Source organism: Epinephelus moara, chromosome 5 (assembly GCF_006386435.1).
Source record: "Epinephelus moara isolate mb chromosome 5, YSFRI_EMoa_1.0, whole genome shotgun sequence".
NCBI classification, from domain to species: domain Eukaryota; kingdom Metazoa; phylum Chordata; class Actinopteri; order Perciformes; family Serranidae; genus Epinephelus; species Epinephelus moara.
The window spans coordinates 37504820-37520260 of record NC_065510.1 but is presented as its reverse complement, the minus strand read 5'-3'; the positions used below and the strand labels follow the sequence as shown (position 1 = coordinate 37520260).

Below are 15441 nucleotides of genomic sequence, written 5' to 3'. Positions count from 1 at the left end.
ATGGGAGAGGTACCAGGTATAATAGTGTGCAAAACACAGAAAGTGCAATTGATTTAACATTTGTATCAGAAGAAGTCTCTGGTGTTACCACATGGAAGGTGTTAAGTAAATCAACAATAGGTAGTGATCATTACCCTGTAATAATTAAGACTGGAGTAGAAGTTCACCAAGATGAGGATCTAAGACTACCAAGATGTAAATTAGATAAAGCAAATTGTGAGGTGTATCAAAAGCTATGTAAGGATAAATGTGAGCTGTTAAACAAAGAAGATTTCTCAGATGGGGATGAATTCAATAACAAGCTGGTAGCAGTCATAGTACAAGCAGCAGAGGAAAGTATACCAAGGGGTGCTGGGAGCAGAGGTAAAAAGACTGTGCCATGGTGGGATGCAAACTGTAGGGAGGCTGTTAAAAGAAGAAACAGGGCTTTCAGGTAGTTAAAAAAGCATCATTCACTGGAAACTCTAAATAACTATAAAAGGTTACAGGCGGTTGTCCGGAGGACCATAACAGCAACCGAACGTGAATACTGGAGGCAATATTGTAATAAAATTGGAAGAGATACGTCATTATCTGATGTATGGGGGATGCTTAGACGAATGAGCGGAATCAAGAGACATTATACAATTCCAGTATTAATTAGTGACAATAAAACAGCGGTCAGTGATATACTGCAGGGCTGATGAGGGAAACAGGTGAGTAGGTGGGAGTGGGAGCTAAGTGGGACAGGTGGGAGAGTCAGAGTGCATCTAGTAGATGGATGGAGAATAGCAAAGCAGGGGCCTGGGGAGGTGGAGACAAGGGTGGAGGGGCAGAATGAGTGAAATAAAAACAACTGAGACACAAACTGTCTGCCTGGGACTTGAGTGCTTGAGACTTGCGTGTGACTTGGTCCCACCTCTGTCTGAGCCTCTTTTTAACCACTCAGCTTCCTGAAATGGTCAAGTTAAACATGAAGACATGGGTGGAGCTTTAAAATTGTCCCCATGGATTATGTTTCTGCCTTTTGTCATTTATTTTGAAGAGCTGACAGATGGTCCTTCACACCAGGAGGTGGCAGCAAAAGTCAAACTGACTCTGAACCACAGCTTCTGTAAGAATGATGCTGTGTGCTCCATGTGACTGCTCTTGTCTTACAGACCCTTAGCCCACTGTATTATTTGACCAGGTAAAGATTGTTTTAACCTCATTTTCATCCTTTATTGAGTCTGTTTTTGATCGTTTCACATTTTGTGTTGCCCGCAGTCACAGTGTCTGTCTCAGTTGTTTTTATTTCTCTCAGTCTGTCCCTCCAACCTCGTCTCCACTTCCCCAGGCCCCTGCTTTGCTCTTCTCCATCCATCCACCAGATGCCCTCTGACTCCCTCACCTGTCCCAGTTAGCTCCCACTTCCACCTGCTCACCTGTTTCCATTTCCCTCATCAGCAATGCCATATAGATTATTCCAGCTATACATAGACTATTTACAGTCCACATGTATATATAGTTCATCATAATCCTGAATGCTACTGAATATCAAATGTGTCCTCATTTTAAAATAATCCTGGATGTTCTGAAAAAGAAAACGTGCAAAGCACATAATGTGAAGTAAGACAAGATAACACAGTCCTTTGGTTATATTTTCAAATGTTAATTTTGCGGGGGTTTTTCTTCACTATGAACACACACTAGTTCATTTTGAGTTAATGTGTACTCACTACAGCACCAAATGTGTATCAATCAGCAGCTCTGCACACTGTACAAAGAGATCTCCCATCTGCCTGGTGAACATGATTGCTGAAAATGTCAAAATACAAATCAAGTAAAAGTACAGGTAGGCTATAATACAGAGCATGAATTCCAGATTAGCAAATAAAAATCATGTAAATGTTTCCAGTGGTGGTGGTTTTTAAAAAGGAAAGAGCGGCCTCTGGTGGTGAGAAAGAAAAGCTTACAGCACCGGGTATTCCCAGGCGGTCTCCCATCCAAGTACTGACCCGGCCCGACCCTGCTTAGCTTCCGAGATCGGACGAGATCGGGCGTATTCAGAGTGGTATGGCCGTAAGCGAGTGAATATATAACACACAAGCTATTTATACTTGATAACATACTGTTAACTGTTCTCAGCATGGCTGAATGTGGTTATAGACTTAGAGACTTAGACTTAGACAAATACACCATCGATGCACATATTAAACGAGATTTCGTTACTTTGGCTCATGAGTAGACGCAAAAATTATGTAACTTACAATAAAATAAAATATAAAACACTGGTATGACTTAAAAAAAGTTAAAATTTAAAATAGTTAAAATTTAAAATTAAAATTACAGTGCATCACAGTACAATGTGAGAATAAAGTGACCTAGTCATATCATATTGCACTATTACAAGTAGCAGCATCCTGTGCTGTGATGATCCCATGGAGGGTGGGCGGAGGGGGGGGCGTGAGTGTTCAATAGTCTTACAGCCAGGGGAAAGAAACTGTCTCTGAATCTGGACGTCCTGCTACGGATGCTGCAGAACCTCCTGCCAGAGGTCAGCATGGAGAACAGTCCATGGTGGGGGTGGGTGGGGTCAAAGGAGATGCGTTGGGCTCTGGTCAGGCAGCGCTTATGCCCAATGTCCCGGATAGAGGGGAGCGGGGACCCGATGATTTTCTCCGCTGTCCTCACCACTCTCTGCAGAGACTTCCAGTCAGAGGCCTTACAAGCCCCAAACCAGACAGAGATGCAGCTGGTCAGGAGACTCTCGATGGTGCCTCTGTAGAATGTAGTCAGGATGGGAGGGGGGAGGGAGGCTCTCCTCATCCGTCGCAGGAAGTGCAAGCGCTGCTGTGCCTTTTTCGCCAGGGAGGTGGTGTTGAGGGACCAGGTTAGTGTGTTGGTGATTTGCACTCCCAGGAACTTTGTGCTACTGACGACCTCCACCGCAGTGTCGTTGATGAGGAGTGGTGTATGACTGGGCCGAGATTTCCTAAAGTCAACAATGATCTCCTTTGTCTTGTCAACAATGAGGATCAAGTTGGTGACTTTACACCAGTTCACCAGATGTTTCACCTCGTCCCTGTAGGCCAGTTCGTTGTCACCCTGGATGAGGCCCACAACAGTTGTGTCGTCTGCAAACTTCAGGAAGTGGTTGGTACTGAATCTGGGACGACAGTCGTGTGTCATCAGGGTGAACAGCCGACAGTCGTGTGTCATCAGGGTGAACAGCAGGGGGCTGAGAACACAGCCCTGGGGGGAACCGGTGCTCAGGGAGATGATACTGGAGATGTTATTGTTAACACATACAGACTGGGTTCTGCTGGTGAGGAAGTCCAGTAGCCAGTTGCATAGGGGGGTGCCAAGGCCCAAGTGACCCAGTTTGCACACCAGGTGCTGAGGGATGATTGAACGCTGAGCTGAAATCCAGAAACAGCATCCGCACATGGGTGTTTTTATCCTCCAGGTGTTCCAGGCTCAGATGGAAGGCAGAGGAGATGGCATCCTCTGTGGAACGGTTCGGCTGATACGCAAACTGGAATGGGTCAAGTGATGGTGGGAGTTTGGAGATGATGTGGTCCTTCACCACCCTCTCGAAGCACTTCATAATGATGGGGTCAGTGCTACAGGGCGGAGGTCACTCAGGTTAGTGATGTTGGATTTCTTAGGCACTGGAATGATGGTGGCAGCCTTGAAACATGACAGTACAACAGCCTGCATCAACGAGGTGTTAAAGATGTCGTGAGGACGCAGGCCAGCTGGTCGGCACATTCTCTGACGACCCGTCCTGGAATGTTATCGGGGCCTGCTGCCTTCCGTGTGTTGATTTTTCTCAGGGTCCTCCGCACATCCACTGTTTCAAGTCTGAGTGTCTGCTCGTCGGGGTGAGGGACAGCTTTCCTTGCGGGGGTGGTATTTAATTCCTCAAACCGTCCGAAGAACTGATTCAGTTCGTTGAGGAAGCTGATGTTGTCCTGACAGGGGGAGGGGGTGGCCTTGTAACCTGTGATGGACTGGATGCACTGCCACAGATGTCTGGTGTTACCTGAGTCCTGGACAAAACCATGGATCTGCTGGCCTTGGGTGTGCTTTGCTGCCTTGATGGAGCGGTTCAGGTTGGCTCTTGTTTCACTGAGAGCCCCCGCGTCGCCAGATATAAAGGTCACTGTCAGTTGCAGCCTCTTTGAACATGTCCCAGTCAGTACTCTCAAAGCAGTCCTGAAGCGCTGACATAGCTCCTTCAGGCCACACTTTCACTTGCTTCAGGGTGGGCTTACCTCTGGTGAGCAGGGGCTTGTATGCTGGTATCAACATAACAGAGAGGTGGTCTGAGGAGCCAAGGTGGGGGCGGGGGGCTGCTCTGAAAGCCTTCTTTATGTTGGTGTATACCAAGTCCAATGTGTTCGCCCCCTGGTAGCAAAGTCCACATGCTGGTAGAAATTAGGGAGGACAGTCTTCATGTTGGCCTGATTAAAGTTTCCTGCCACGACGAAAACACTCTCCGGTTATTGATAATCTATGATTTTTATTTAGGCAACAACACCAAAACTAATGAAGTCAAGTCTTGAACACTTATTTTCTGTGTATCCACACTTTGATGAAGCATATTCCTCTGTGCCATAAGTTATTTGTCTGCCAAAATTATTATTAAAGAAAGCAATATCATATAACATACAATGCTTTTTCTGTCCTGCTCTAAAAACACATCTATAAATAAAATCTCAACATTTGAATCTTTACAGGATCTGCCCATAACACTGACACACACCCATACAAGAAACATTCACGTCATTATTGTGTATTACTGTCAACATAGTTGTTGTACATTTGTACAACAACTATGTTTACACATAGACACTGTGTAGGATTATCAATAGTAGGCTACCTAAATACAATATTTTTCATTTAGCTTTACATGTAAGCAGCCTCTTCATATATCTGACCCCAGAGGTGTGGACTTGAGTCAGACTCCAATCACAAATTGATAACTTTAGACTCTACTTGACAAAATCAAAAAAGAATTACAACTCAACATAGACTTTAACATTAATGACTCGTGACTTCACTTGGACTTGAGCCTTTTGACTTAAAAATACTTGAAATCTTCCCCAAGCCCAAAGATGAAAAAGTAGGCTATGTTATTTAAAAAGTGTGCCACAAATCAAATAATTTCCCTTCCCTTCACCCAGGATTATTTTAGAATGAGGACACATTTGATATGAATAGTAGCATCAAGATTTATGATGAATGATGATTTACATTAATTATTGTATTGATGTTTTGTTTTTTTGTTTTTTTTTTAGAACTGGACAAAAAAGATTGTGAAGATTAAAGAACATATGAAATGTGAGAGATTAGCAGTAAATTCAGTGGAGCAGGCAATTATTAATAATTTTGGTTAACAAATGGAGGTAGACTATAACTTATGGCACAGAGGACACAGAGCTTTATCAAACTGTGGATACACAGAAAATATGTGTTCGAGATTTAACTTAATTAGTTTTTGTCATTTCATGGGATCTTTGTTGCTTAAATGAAAATCATAGATTATTGGTAACCATGTTCAACAGTATTGAGAATGGTTAACAGTGTGTTATCAAGTATAAATAGCTTGTGTGTTACATGTTAACTCGTTTACGGCCATACCACTCTGAATACGCCCGATCTCGTCCGATCTCGGAAGCTAAGCAGGGTCGGGCCAGGTCAGTACTTGGATGGGAGACCGCCTGGGAATACCCGGTGCTGTAAGCTTTTCTTTCTCACCTCTCACCACCAGAGGCCGCTCTTTCCTCTTTAAAAACCACCACCACTGGAAACATTTACATGATTTTTATTTGCTAATCTGGACTTCATGCTCTGTATTATAGCCTACCTGTACTTTTACTTGATTTGTATTTTGACATTTTCAGCAATCATGTTCACCAGGCAGATGGGAGATCTCTTTGTACAGTGTGCAGAGCTGCTGATATATATATATTTGGTGCTGTAGTGAGTACACATTAACTCAAAATGAACTACAGTGTGTGTTCATAGTGAAGAAAAAAACACAAAAATATCATTTGAAAATATAACCAAAGGACTGTGTTATTGTCCTACTTACAGTTATGTGCCTCTCAGAGATTTGCCAAATAGGCTATGGATGCTTTGCACATTTTCTTTTTCAGAACATCCAGGATTATTTTAAAATGAGGACACATTTGATATTCAGTAGCATTCAAGATTTATGATGAACTATATATACATGTGGACTGTAAATAGTCTATGTATAGCTGGAATAATCTATATGGCATGGCTGATGAGGGAAATGGAAACAGGTGAGCAGGTGGAAGTGGGAGCTAACTGGGACAGGTGAGGGAGTCAGAGGGCATCTGGTGGATGGATGGAGAAGAGCAAAGCAGGGGCCTGGGGAAGTGGAGACGAGGTTGGAGGGACAGACTGAGAGAAATAAAAACAACTGAGACAGACACTGTGACTGCGGGCAACACAAAATGTACCGGCCTGCATGCTGGAGGTGAAACGATCAAAAACAGACTCAATAAAGGATGAAAATGAGGTTAAAACAATCTTTACCTGGTCAAATAATACAGTGGGCTAAGGGTCTGTAAGACAAGAGCAGTCACATGGAGCTGCCACCTCCTGGTGTGAAGGACCATCTGTCAGCTCTTCAAAATAAATGACAAAAGGCAGAAACATAATCAATGGGGACAATTTTAAAGCTCCACCCATGTCTTCATGTTTAACTTGACCATTTCAGGAAGCTGAGTGGTTAAAATGAGGCTCAGACAGAGGTGGGACCAAGTCACTGTTTTGCAAGTCACATGCAAGTCTCAAGCACTCAAGTCCCATACTAAACTTTGATTTTCGAGTCCTAAACAAGTCTTACTGTGCTCTTTCCCAAAGTAATGCCATTTTAACAACAGAGTAATGATATATTACATTTTCAGAAATCGTAAATACTTTTTAAAATTTGTTAAATCAAGTTTGTTGGAAGTCGTTGCATCTCTGTCTGTAATTTTGGAACTGCATGTTTTGCATACTGCACTTCCTTTTTGTTGATGAGCCATAGCTTCTGTATGCAAACAAAATACTAAGTGTTGACCTGCCTGGAATGAATAGTGTTCATTATGGTTGCATCAGGAAATGGAGGGAAATTATTTGATTTGTGGCACACTTCTTAAATAACATACTTTTTCATCTTTGGGCTTGGGAGGAGATTTCAAGTATTTTTAAATCAAAGGCTCAAGTCCAGTTGAAGTCACAAGTCATTGGTGTTGAAGTCCAAGTTGAGTTGCAATTTTTTTTTTTTAAATTTTGTCAAGTAAAGTCTAAAGTTATCAATTTGTGGTTTGAGTCTGACTCAAGTCCACACCTCTGGGGTCAGATATATGAAGATGCTGCTTACATGTAAAGCTAAATGAAAAATATTGTATTCAAGTACATTTGACTCATTGAAGACACTCATACACTCTTGAAAATAGATAAAGAGAGACAGGAGAGACTAGCACAAGGCTATTAGTTAGGTCAAAATAGACCTCATGACATAAAGCCGGTGGAGAAGATACACAGACCAAATAAGGAGAGGTTTTATGAACCTTGTGGTTTTGAACTGGGCTAAAAAATGCTTAGGAAGTGAGCTCACGTGAGCTATGACCATTTCTCAGTATTATATGTATTTCTCTAACAGTACATACATGCACAGTCACACCAAATCCCACTGTGATATTTGGGTCAGTGTGTGCAGGTGTTAATACACCACAATAGGTTCCATTAAATGATTCAAGGGTAAACACACTTTAACTCTTTTCAGCTCTAAGCAACAGAACTGTATTGTTATTATTATCACTGTGGTTGGTGTCTGTCAGGCCTTGTTTCTGTAATGCCTGTGGTTTAGTTTGAATGCGCTTCCTGCTCTCAACTGACAGCCACCTGTGTCTCACTGAGCCATGAATAAATAAATAAATAAATAAATAAAAACACTGACAGAAACACAAGTTTGGTGTTGACATGGCGTTAATGTGAGATCATCAAAATTCAGTTTATCTGAGTTGCTTTTATTGAATATTCAGCATTTGTTTGCAAATCTATAAACACGCTTAAATACCACAGATGCAGATAACACTTTAATTGTTGTCAAAGCAAAATGTCTGACATCATTTCGAAACCAGTATGAAGTTTGATGTTACAGCACAAATCTATGTACGTAAATGCATCACATACAGTAAATACTGTATAAATGCATCATATATACAAGAAAAGGAAAAAAAACAGAACCAGAATCAAGAATTATCAGAACATACAAAAAACATGTTATTTATTATCCTTCTATAAGTGATACACAGTTATAGTTCACACTCAAATTGATTTACATTAACCATTATCATCACCATCAGCACCTTTACTATCAACATTATTATATCTAAGTTAGCCATTTGTCATATCTGTACCTAATAGCCCCATTATGAATCTATGGATGAAAGAATTTAGAACTATACGTGAGAACTCTACACGTACTGTAGACACGCAAACCACCCACACATTTACCACCAGCCCTGCCTTAAGTTTGTGGTTTTTGCCCACACGCAACCTCTCGAAACAGTCTCACACAACCTTCAATAATATCTGCCCCAGATTCTCATTGTTTTCAAAAGCTACATTCGCTGGATTGCTACAAAAGCAAAAAACATACGAATTGTGCTTCATGGCAAATTCAGAAAAAAACAACAATCTGACTGCTTAAAGCTGTTTCAGCCTCCAGCACCTCTGTATTAATCATACTTCTTTTTGCATCTCTTTCATGCTATAGTTTTAGCATTTTATTTTGTTTGTTTCCTACATTTTATTTGTAAGTAACACAGAATATAAACCCCAACAAGCCCAGGCAAATACAAAAATTTCAAGTAATGCAATTATCAAACATTATTAAAGCATTCATTTTATTAACATGTGATAAAGCAGTCAAATACAACCAAAAAAAGCACACAAATATTAAAGTTCAAGTACTGACAATCAATACTAATAATATGAAGAACAATTTGAGTTTGATGACACTTTCACAACAATGAAACGCTTTAAAGAGATTTAATAATCCATGTTTAGCTGTTAAACATGTCTTTTACATTTTGTCTCATGGGTGATTGAAATCATAAGTAAAGTAAACCAAGCCTGACACCCTGTGTCTTTTCCTAAACACTATTCTTTATGTTAAATGGAAAACATCATGACATCAAGGAAAGATGTGAAGGAGAATTTAAAAGGGCTTAGGAAAAGACAACCACGATGCTCAGAGAATCCGACTGTACACTAGGCTCCGTAATTATGCAACGGCAGATGTTACTGATGTAGGTCCGCTGTTGTGAAACTACAGTGTTCCGCAGATGGGCTACTGAAAGTGCATCTTAGATAATTCCAGCTGTTACCTTGTTGTTTCATGTTTCATGCTATGTGAATGTGGAAAACCCAATGAAAAATATGACGTCATTACCGAGGCTGGAATTGAAATTAAAAAAAGAAATAAGTCACAAAAGTGAAATGAAACAATTGTCACACTGAGAATGGTTACTCATACTCACCCTCACATCAACTCCCCTATTATGTTCAGATCAGATTAAACCTGTTTCAAGATATAATATTTCATAAATAAACTAACCTCACCCTAAACTGTTTTCCTAATCTTCACCTGTTTGGAAATTGCAATACTGAACTACCATTGAAAAACATATAATAAATGTTTTTCTCCTTTTTTATCCTCTGTTTTCTTCCTCTTTTAATTGATTAATTAATCAGTTGACATATTCTTATTATCTAAAATTAAAGGCTGAAATATGTGTGGGAGTTGTCCTCCATACAAAATAAAGCGCTCTGGTAGCTCACCGGATAGAGCTCTTAGAGTCATGATGATTATCCTCTAACCTAACACAAAAGCTCATGTTATAGGCTTATACAGTGCTGGGGAACTTTTTTTTTTTTAGCTTACATTATGTGCTATACAGAGCTGGGGAACATAAGACCCTAGGAGGATAGGAATGACCCTGTTCAGTGAACCCTAAGCTAAAGGAGAAAGGAAAGGAATCATTAAAGCATCTTTCCTTTGCATGTAGAGAATTCAGCAAGCTCTTATCATGGCTGCCACTTAGATACCCAAGCCAATAATATTTGATGTTAAGTAATACTAAGCAAACGGACTCAGGTCTGGAGATGACTCCTCCAGAGCAGTGCGGAGGCCAGTCTTGGTCATGATTTCATACACATTATCATTGGAGACCCGCCGGACTCTTGCTGCTGTTGTTCTTTTGCTGCGCTTCCATCGTCTCACCTGTTAGTGGTTAAATATCACTGTATGAAAGCATGAAGGTGTGTACAGGTAGCAGAAAATTACAGTTATTATGTTTAAGGGGTAGTTTGTTTATTCAAGACCAAAACTGGAGAGAGACTGATGTTAACGGTAGAAAAATATTTTAATAGATATTTTAATATGGGATCCAACATCACAGACTATAATCAGTTCTAAAGGAAGCAATTCAAAGGCTGCAGCTCTTTAACTGTGTCGCTGATGATGCTAGTTTTCGTCCAGGAGAAATGGCAGAGCAATTTAAAATATATTAAAATTTAAAATATAACATCAAAACTTCTTCACAAGTGCTTGTGATGATTTTTCCATTGAGGTTAGGGCTGGCATGATATCAGATTTTTACTATGCAATTATCATGTCTAAACGAGTATGTGATAATGATACTACTGTAAATACAAAAAGGGGGAAAATAACAATAACAATAATGCTATCAATCAAATTAATCTTTATCTTTGTTCACTATGCATTTTGTCTCTTTTTTTTGCAAATGAATTACACTCAAAATACGAGTGTAAGGAGGTGAAGAGAGAGTCTGTAACTATAGAAACATCTTTCAAAAAGAGTAATTACACCAAATGTAATGTCAAAAGGCGACCAGATAGTGTTAAGGGCAGCAGACAAAGGGAGAACAGGAAAAAAAACTATTTAAGTGGTGCTGAATTATTTACAAGATATTATCATATGTGCATTATTAACATGATATCAATATTATCATTTTTAAATATCATCAGCCAGTATATGGCCATACCCCTATTTAGTTAGTACAAGGACTGGATGTCTTTCTGCAGGTAAGTAAAAACTTGTAATGGTAAGAGGAAATGTGTGTGTCATCAGTATAAAGGTTATTATACTCAGGGCAGCAGAAGGGAATAAAAATGTTTGATTTTTAAGATATGACATTTGTATTAGTATATTTTTTGTGTAAGGATCTGCAGAGTATGCTCTGACACTGACATGTCCTTAATGGTTCAGCGTGTCGAGCACAACCGAGTAAAAAGGTGTTTCTATTCAAGGAAACCTCTCTTACCAAGAGACATGATATATATCTCGAGACAACGTTGGAAGAAATGGGAACAGAAGTGCAGTAGGTTTAAAGACGCTGCACCCACATCCTGCAGACAGAGCGTTCAGTGGTTTTCTATGCAATTAGCACGCAAACTTAGGATCTCAAGGGGGTAAACCTTGGGTTTACAACCGTTTGGTAGTTTCAGAAGAATGCAGTGTTATAAACTGATAAATGTGTGCATGTAGAGTGAATAATATCTGGAGACACTCAACCACAACCGAAGCTAGCAGGCTGCAGTGATGAGTCGACAGATCTGAACTCACCCTCGGGACGATTAGTATGATGTTGATCACGATAACCAGCATGCTGATGGTGCAGGCGCCGATGATGATTAACACCAGAGGTGGACTTTTCTCACTAGTGGGGGCACAAGGCACTTCCACAGATCTGGAACATGGTGCCACTCCTGTGTGAAATGAAGGCAAACATGGGTTATACCAAATAAAATGTCTTCATGCAAATGTTCCTGCAGCGTTTCATCTACTGATAACATTACTTTTAAATTCTCAAAATGACAGTGAATTCACCATGGACCCGAAGGAGGGGTCCTCTAAAACTAAAGCAAGGTAGATATTCTATTTGTATGTAGATAGACAGGCACATTCTGTAGTTAAGGATCATAATAAGTAGCAAACATAGTCCAGTAGTCGTGGAGTATTCGAAAGTATTCAGTATTCAAATCCTTTGGTGGATGACTGCAGCAAATATGTAAGCTCCTCTTTAATAATTTTCTAACTACTGGTGTTTTATAAGTTCAGAAGGGAGATAAAACATTTGATGAAAATCAGATTATATTACTTTTACACATGACAAACATTAACCCATTTTATATTCTGTTAAGTATCTTTACAAATGTATCTTATTTAATAAACACATCTTATGTGTTGTATGTCAAATCGTTGTCATAAGTAACTGAGGACTATAGCTATCAAACCTGTAGCGAGGTAAAAAGTACCTTTCCCAACATTTTTTAGAATACATTGTATGTGTGCACTGTAGGTTTTGAGATGAAAAAGGAAAAACGCACCTCTCACAAAAAGTGTGTAGGCGTTGCATTCCACTTCACTTGGAATTTTTGTGTAGACACATTTGTAGACACCAGAGTCATCCACGGTCAGTCTGCTGATGGTGATGGTGAGGCTCTGCAGTGATCCTTCTGTCTGAATCCTGCCAGTGTACCTCTGTCCTGGGGTTTTTCTGACATTTAATTCTGTATTGGAGAAATAGTAAAGCACCTGTTGTGGCTCCTTCAGATCTTGATACTGATAAAGATACATCGCATCATATCCTTTGATGCTTGTGGGACATCCTGCGGAGGAACACTCCACGGTGACATTCTTGCTGGACTCTCGCCAAACTGCATTGTTCTCTGTCATAAACAAGACAAAAAAAATTACCTCAAACCATCTACGCAGTATATCAGGAAGCAGCAACTGAAACTATTTTTGCACAGTTTAAAAATAATCCTCTCAACTGGTCTCGTGAAAATTGTTGCAATCAGACTTGAACTATGGCAAAATGTTCTTAAAATGTTTAAAGAAAGGTAAATGGTCATACCTGCATTGGCAGAAAGACAGAGAAACAGTGTGAACCAACAGAGGTGCATCATCTCACAACACTGACTGCGTACTGTCTGTGTCTTTTACATATACACACACACACACACACACACACAGATACATAGCATGGTAAACATTGCTTCCTTACTGTTTGATGTGGGGTGATGATGTGCAACCTGTGAGAGAAAATCTTTTGATTTCAGTCATTTCCTTATGGGCCTTCGATAGTGATGTGACCTTTAGTGTGCATACAGTGCTAAGACGTTGAAAACTACTATGAAAATGTGTAGATGGAAGAAAAGGGAAAGCTAGACTACACCCACAACATGACTATTTGTAAATCGATTAGTCATACCGTGTTACCTAATGAAGGAACTTTGTTTTTCTTGTATGCCTCCACTGAAAACAGCAATGTATTGATTCGCTGATTGCGGACCACATTTAACAATAGCAAAACTATATCAAAACAACAGTTTACAAACTCTAACACAACTCATACAGTATAATCCAAGTCTTATATATCCAGTCGTATGCTCAGTACTGCTGCTGAGTGCATACGACTGGATATATAAGACGTGGATTATATCAGAGGTGTGGACTCGAGTCACATAACTCAGACTTGAGTCACCAATTTGATGACTTTAGACTCAACTTTTCAAAATGATAATAAAAAAAACTTGCAAATCGACTTGGACTTTAACACCAATGACTCGTTCTCACTCAGACTTGAGCCTTCTGACTTGAAAAAAATTACAAATTATGTGATTAAAAAAAATCTTTCACTAATCAATTCATTTTCTTCAGTCCTAAATCAAACATTTATTTATTCCGAGCAAGTCAACACTTAATTCTTCAGATCCACTTTGTTTGAATCAATTTGGCAACATTCAGTCAAGTTGCAAGAGAGAACCATGGAGAACTAATATATAATCATTTTGTAAATTTTGATATTTTTACTCTGTTGTTAAAATAATATTACTTTTGCTTACATTATGACTTGCCTGTTGTGACTTGAGTCTTGAGTGTTAAGACTTGAAATTTACTTGTAAGCTGCAAAATAATGACTTGGTCCCACCTCTGGATTATACTGCATGAGTTGTGTGAGAGTTTGTGAATGGATGTTTTGATATTGTTTAGCTGTTGTCTAAGTTTTCTTCACAAATTTAGGGTAATACAGCCTGACTAATTCATATACAAATGGTCATTTTGTGGGTGAAGTATTCTATTAGGTTGAAAAATGTGTCAAAGGTTAAAAAAAATGAATGCACCATAAATAATGAATGCTAATGGAAGTTATATAGAACAACAATACACTTACCAATTTGAATTAAATATGCAGGTACTATGTGTGCCTATATATAAACATTATACACTGTATTTATATAATGTAAATAAATATATTAAGAGTTCTAAAAAAATGCATTCTGTTAAATGTCAACTTTTTGATATGTCACAGTCACATGAAATTAGTTATGACTGCTTTAAAGCTGCTTTAGTCTAAGGTCACTGTATTGCACATTCTGGCTCATTATCACATTGTCATGGTTTACGGGGACACTTGACCATAGACATAATTAATGTTATTAGTAACACTTGAACTTTTGCTACCATGACAAGTAAAAATGTCTGCTGTGAAAAACACTCATTATTCTTTATAAGCTATTACATTAAATTGGGTATATTTTGATTGTAATAAACGTAATCTGCATCTGATGAATTGTCTTTTATCAATGCTCTTACTTAGCTGACATTTCAGATTCATTCCTCCCCACTAGTGTTCCTCACAGTGATTCAGTGATTCTCCCACTGTCGACACACCTACTCATCATAGACTTTTCACACAGGTTTGTCATACTGTAGCAGGAAAAGCAAAGGTGTTATTGATGACATTTAAGATGAGTGCCTTCAGTTTAGATGAGCTGTAGTACCCGTGTCCTTGTATTGTTACTGCTGGCTCACTGGCATGGCTTACCAGGACACTTTGATGTTACTAAGACAGGAGTCAACAACATTTACTATGGAAAGAGACACTGGCCAAAAAAGCTCTAAAATAATCTGCCTGGAACCACAAGTTATATCTGAGCCTTATAATGAGGGGAACAGTAAGTCTAAATACACTCATTAGCATTACTAATGGGTCTAAATAAGCCTTTATTAATATGTGTTACCACAAGGTGGCTGCTCCACAATGGGCTTTTTATGATTGTTTGGTACTTAAACTTTGAATGAATGTGTGAGCACACTGTTAAATCCTCTATTGTCCTCCAAGACTGGTTTTTATTTTTAATTTTTTTTTTTAATGTGGAATCCATAGCTAGCTTAGCTATGACAGGCCATTGGTATTGAGGTTTGGCAAAATTAAAGAAAAAAAAAGAAAAGAAAAAAAAGCTATAGGCCGTATGATGCATATTTTGTTGATGAAATGTAAATGTATATTTTAATTTTTTTTTATTCTGTGAATAGGCTACACATTTTTACAATGGACGATGTAACAATCACTTAAGGTC

The 15441-nt window shown here is 39.1% G+C and overlaps 1 protein-coding gene and 2 non-coding genes across 3 annotated transcripts; 1 reads left to right on the top strand and 2 right to left on the bottom strand.

Moving 5' to 3' along the window:
• Positions 1-1927: 1927 nt before the first annotated feature.
• LOC126391063 (5S ribosomal RNA) lies at positions 1928-2046 on the bottom strand. Its single transcript, XR_007570011.1, has one exon. It is a non-coding gene; the product is annotated as a 5S ribosomal RNA (ribosomal RNA).
• Positions 2047-5593: 3547 nt separating this feature from the next.
• On the top strand, positions 5594-5712 carry LOC126391094 (5S ribosomal RNA). The gene has a single exon (XR_007570039.1). It is a non-coding gene; the product is annotated as a 5S ribosomal RNA (ribosomal RNA).
• Positions 5713-8070: 2358 nt separating this feature from the next.
• si:rp71-81e14.2 (uncharacterized protein LOC100002239 homolog) lies at positions 8071-12981 on the bottom strand. Its single transcript, XM_050045155.1, has 4 exons — positions 12933-12981; positions 12403-12744; positions 11639-11781; positions 8071-10273 (listed from the first exon to the last, which is right to left on the bottom strand). The coding sequence occupies exons 1-4, from the start codon at positions 12979-12981 to the stop codon at positions 10130-10132; spliced, it is 678 nt and encodes a 225-aa protein (XP_049901112.1). The 3' UTR covers positions 8071-10129.
• Between the last annotated feature and the right edge of the window lie 2460 nt (positions 12982-15441).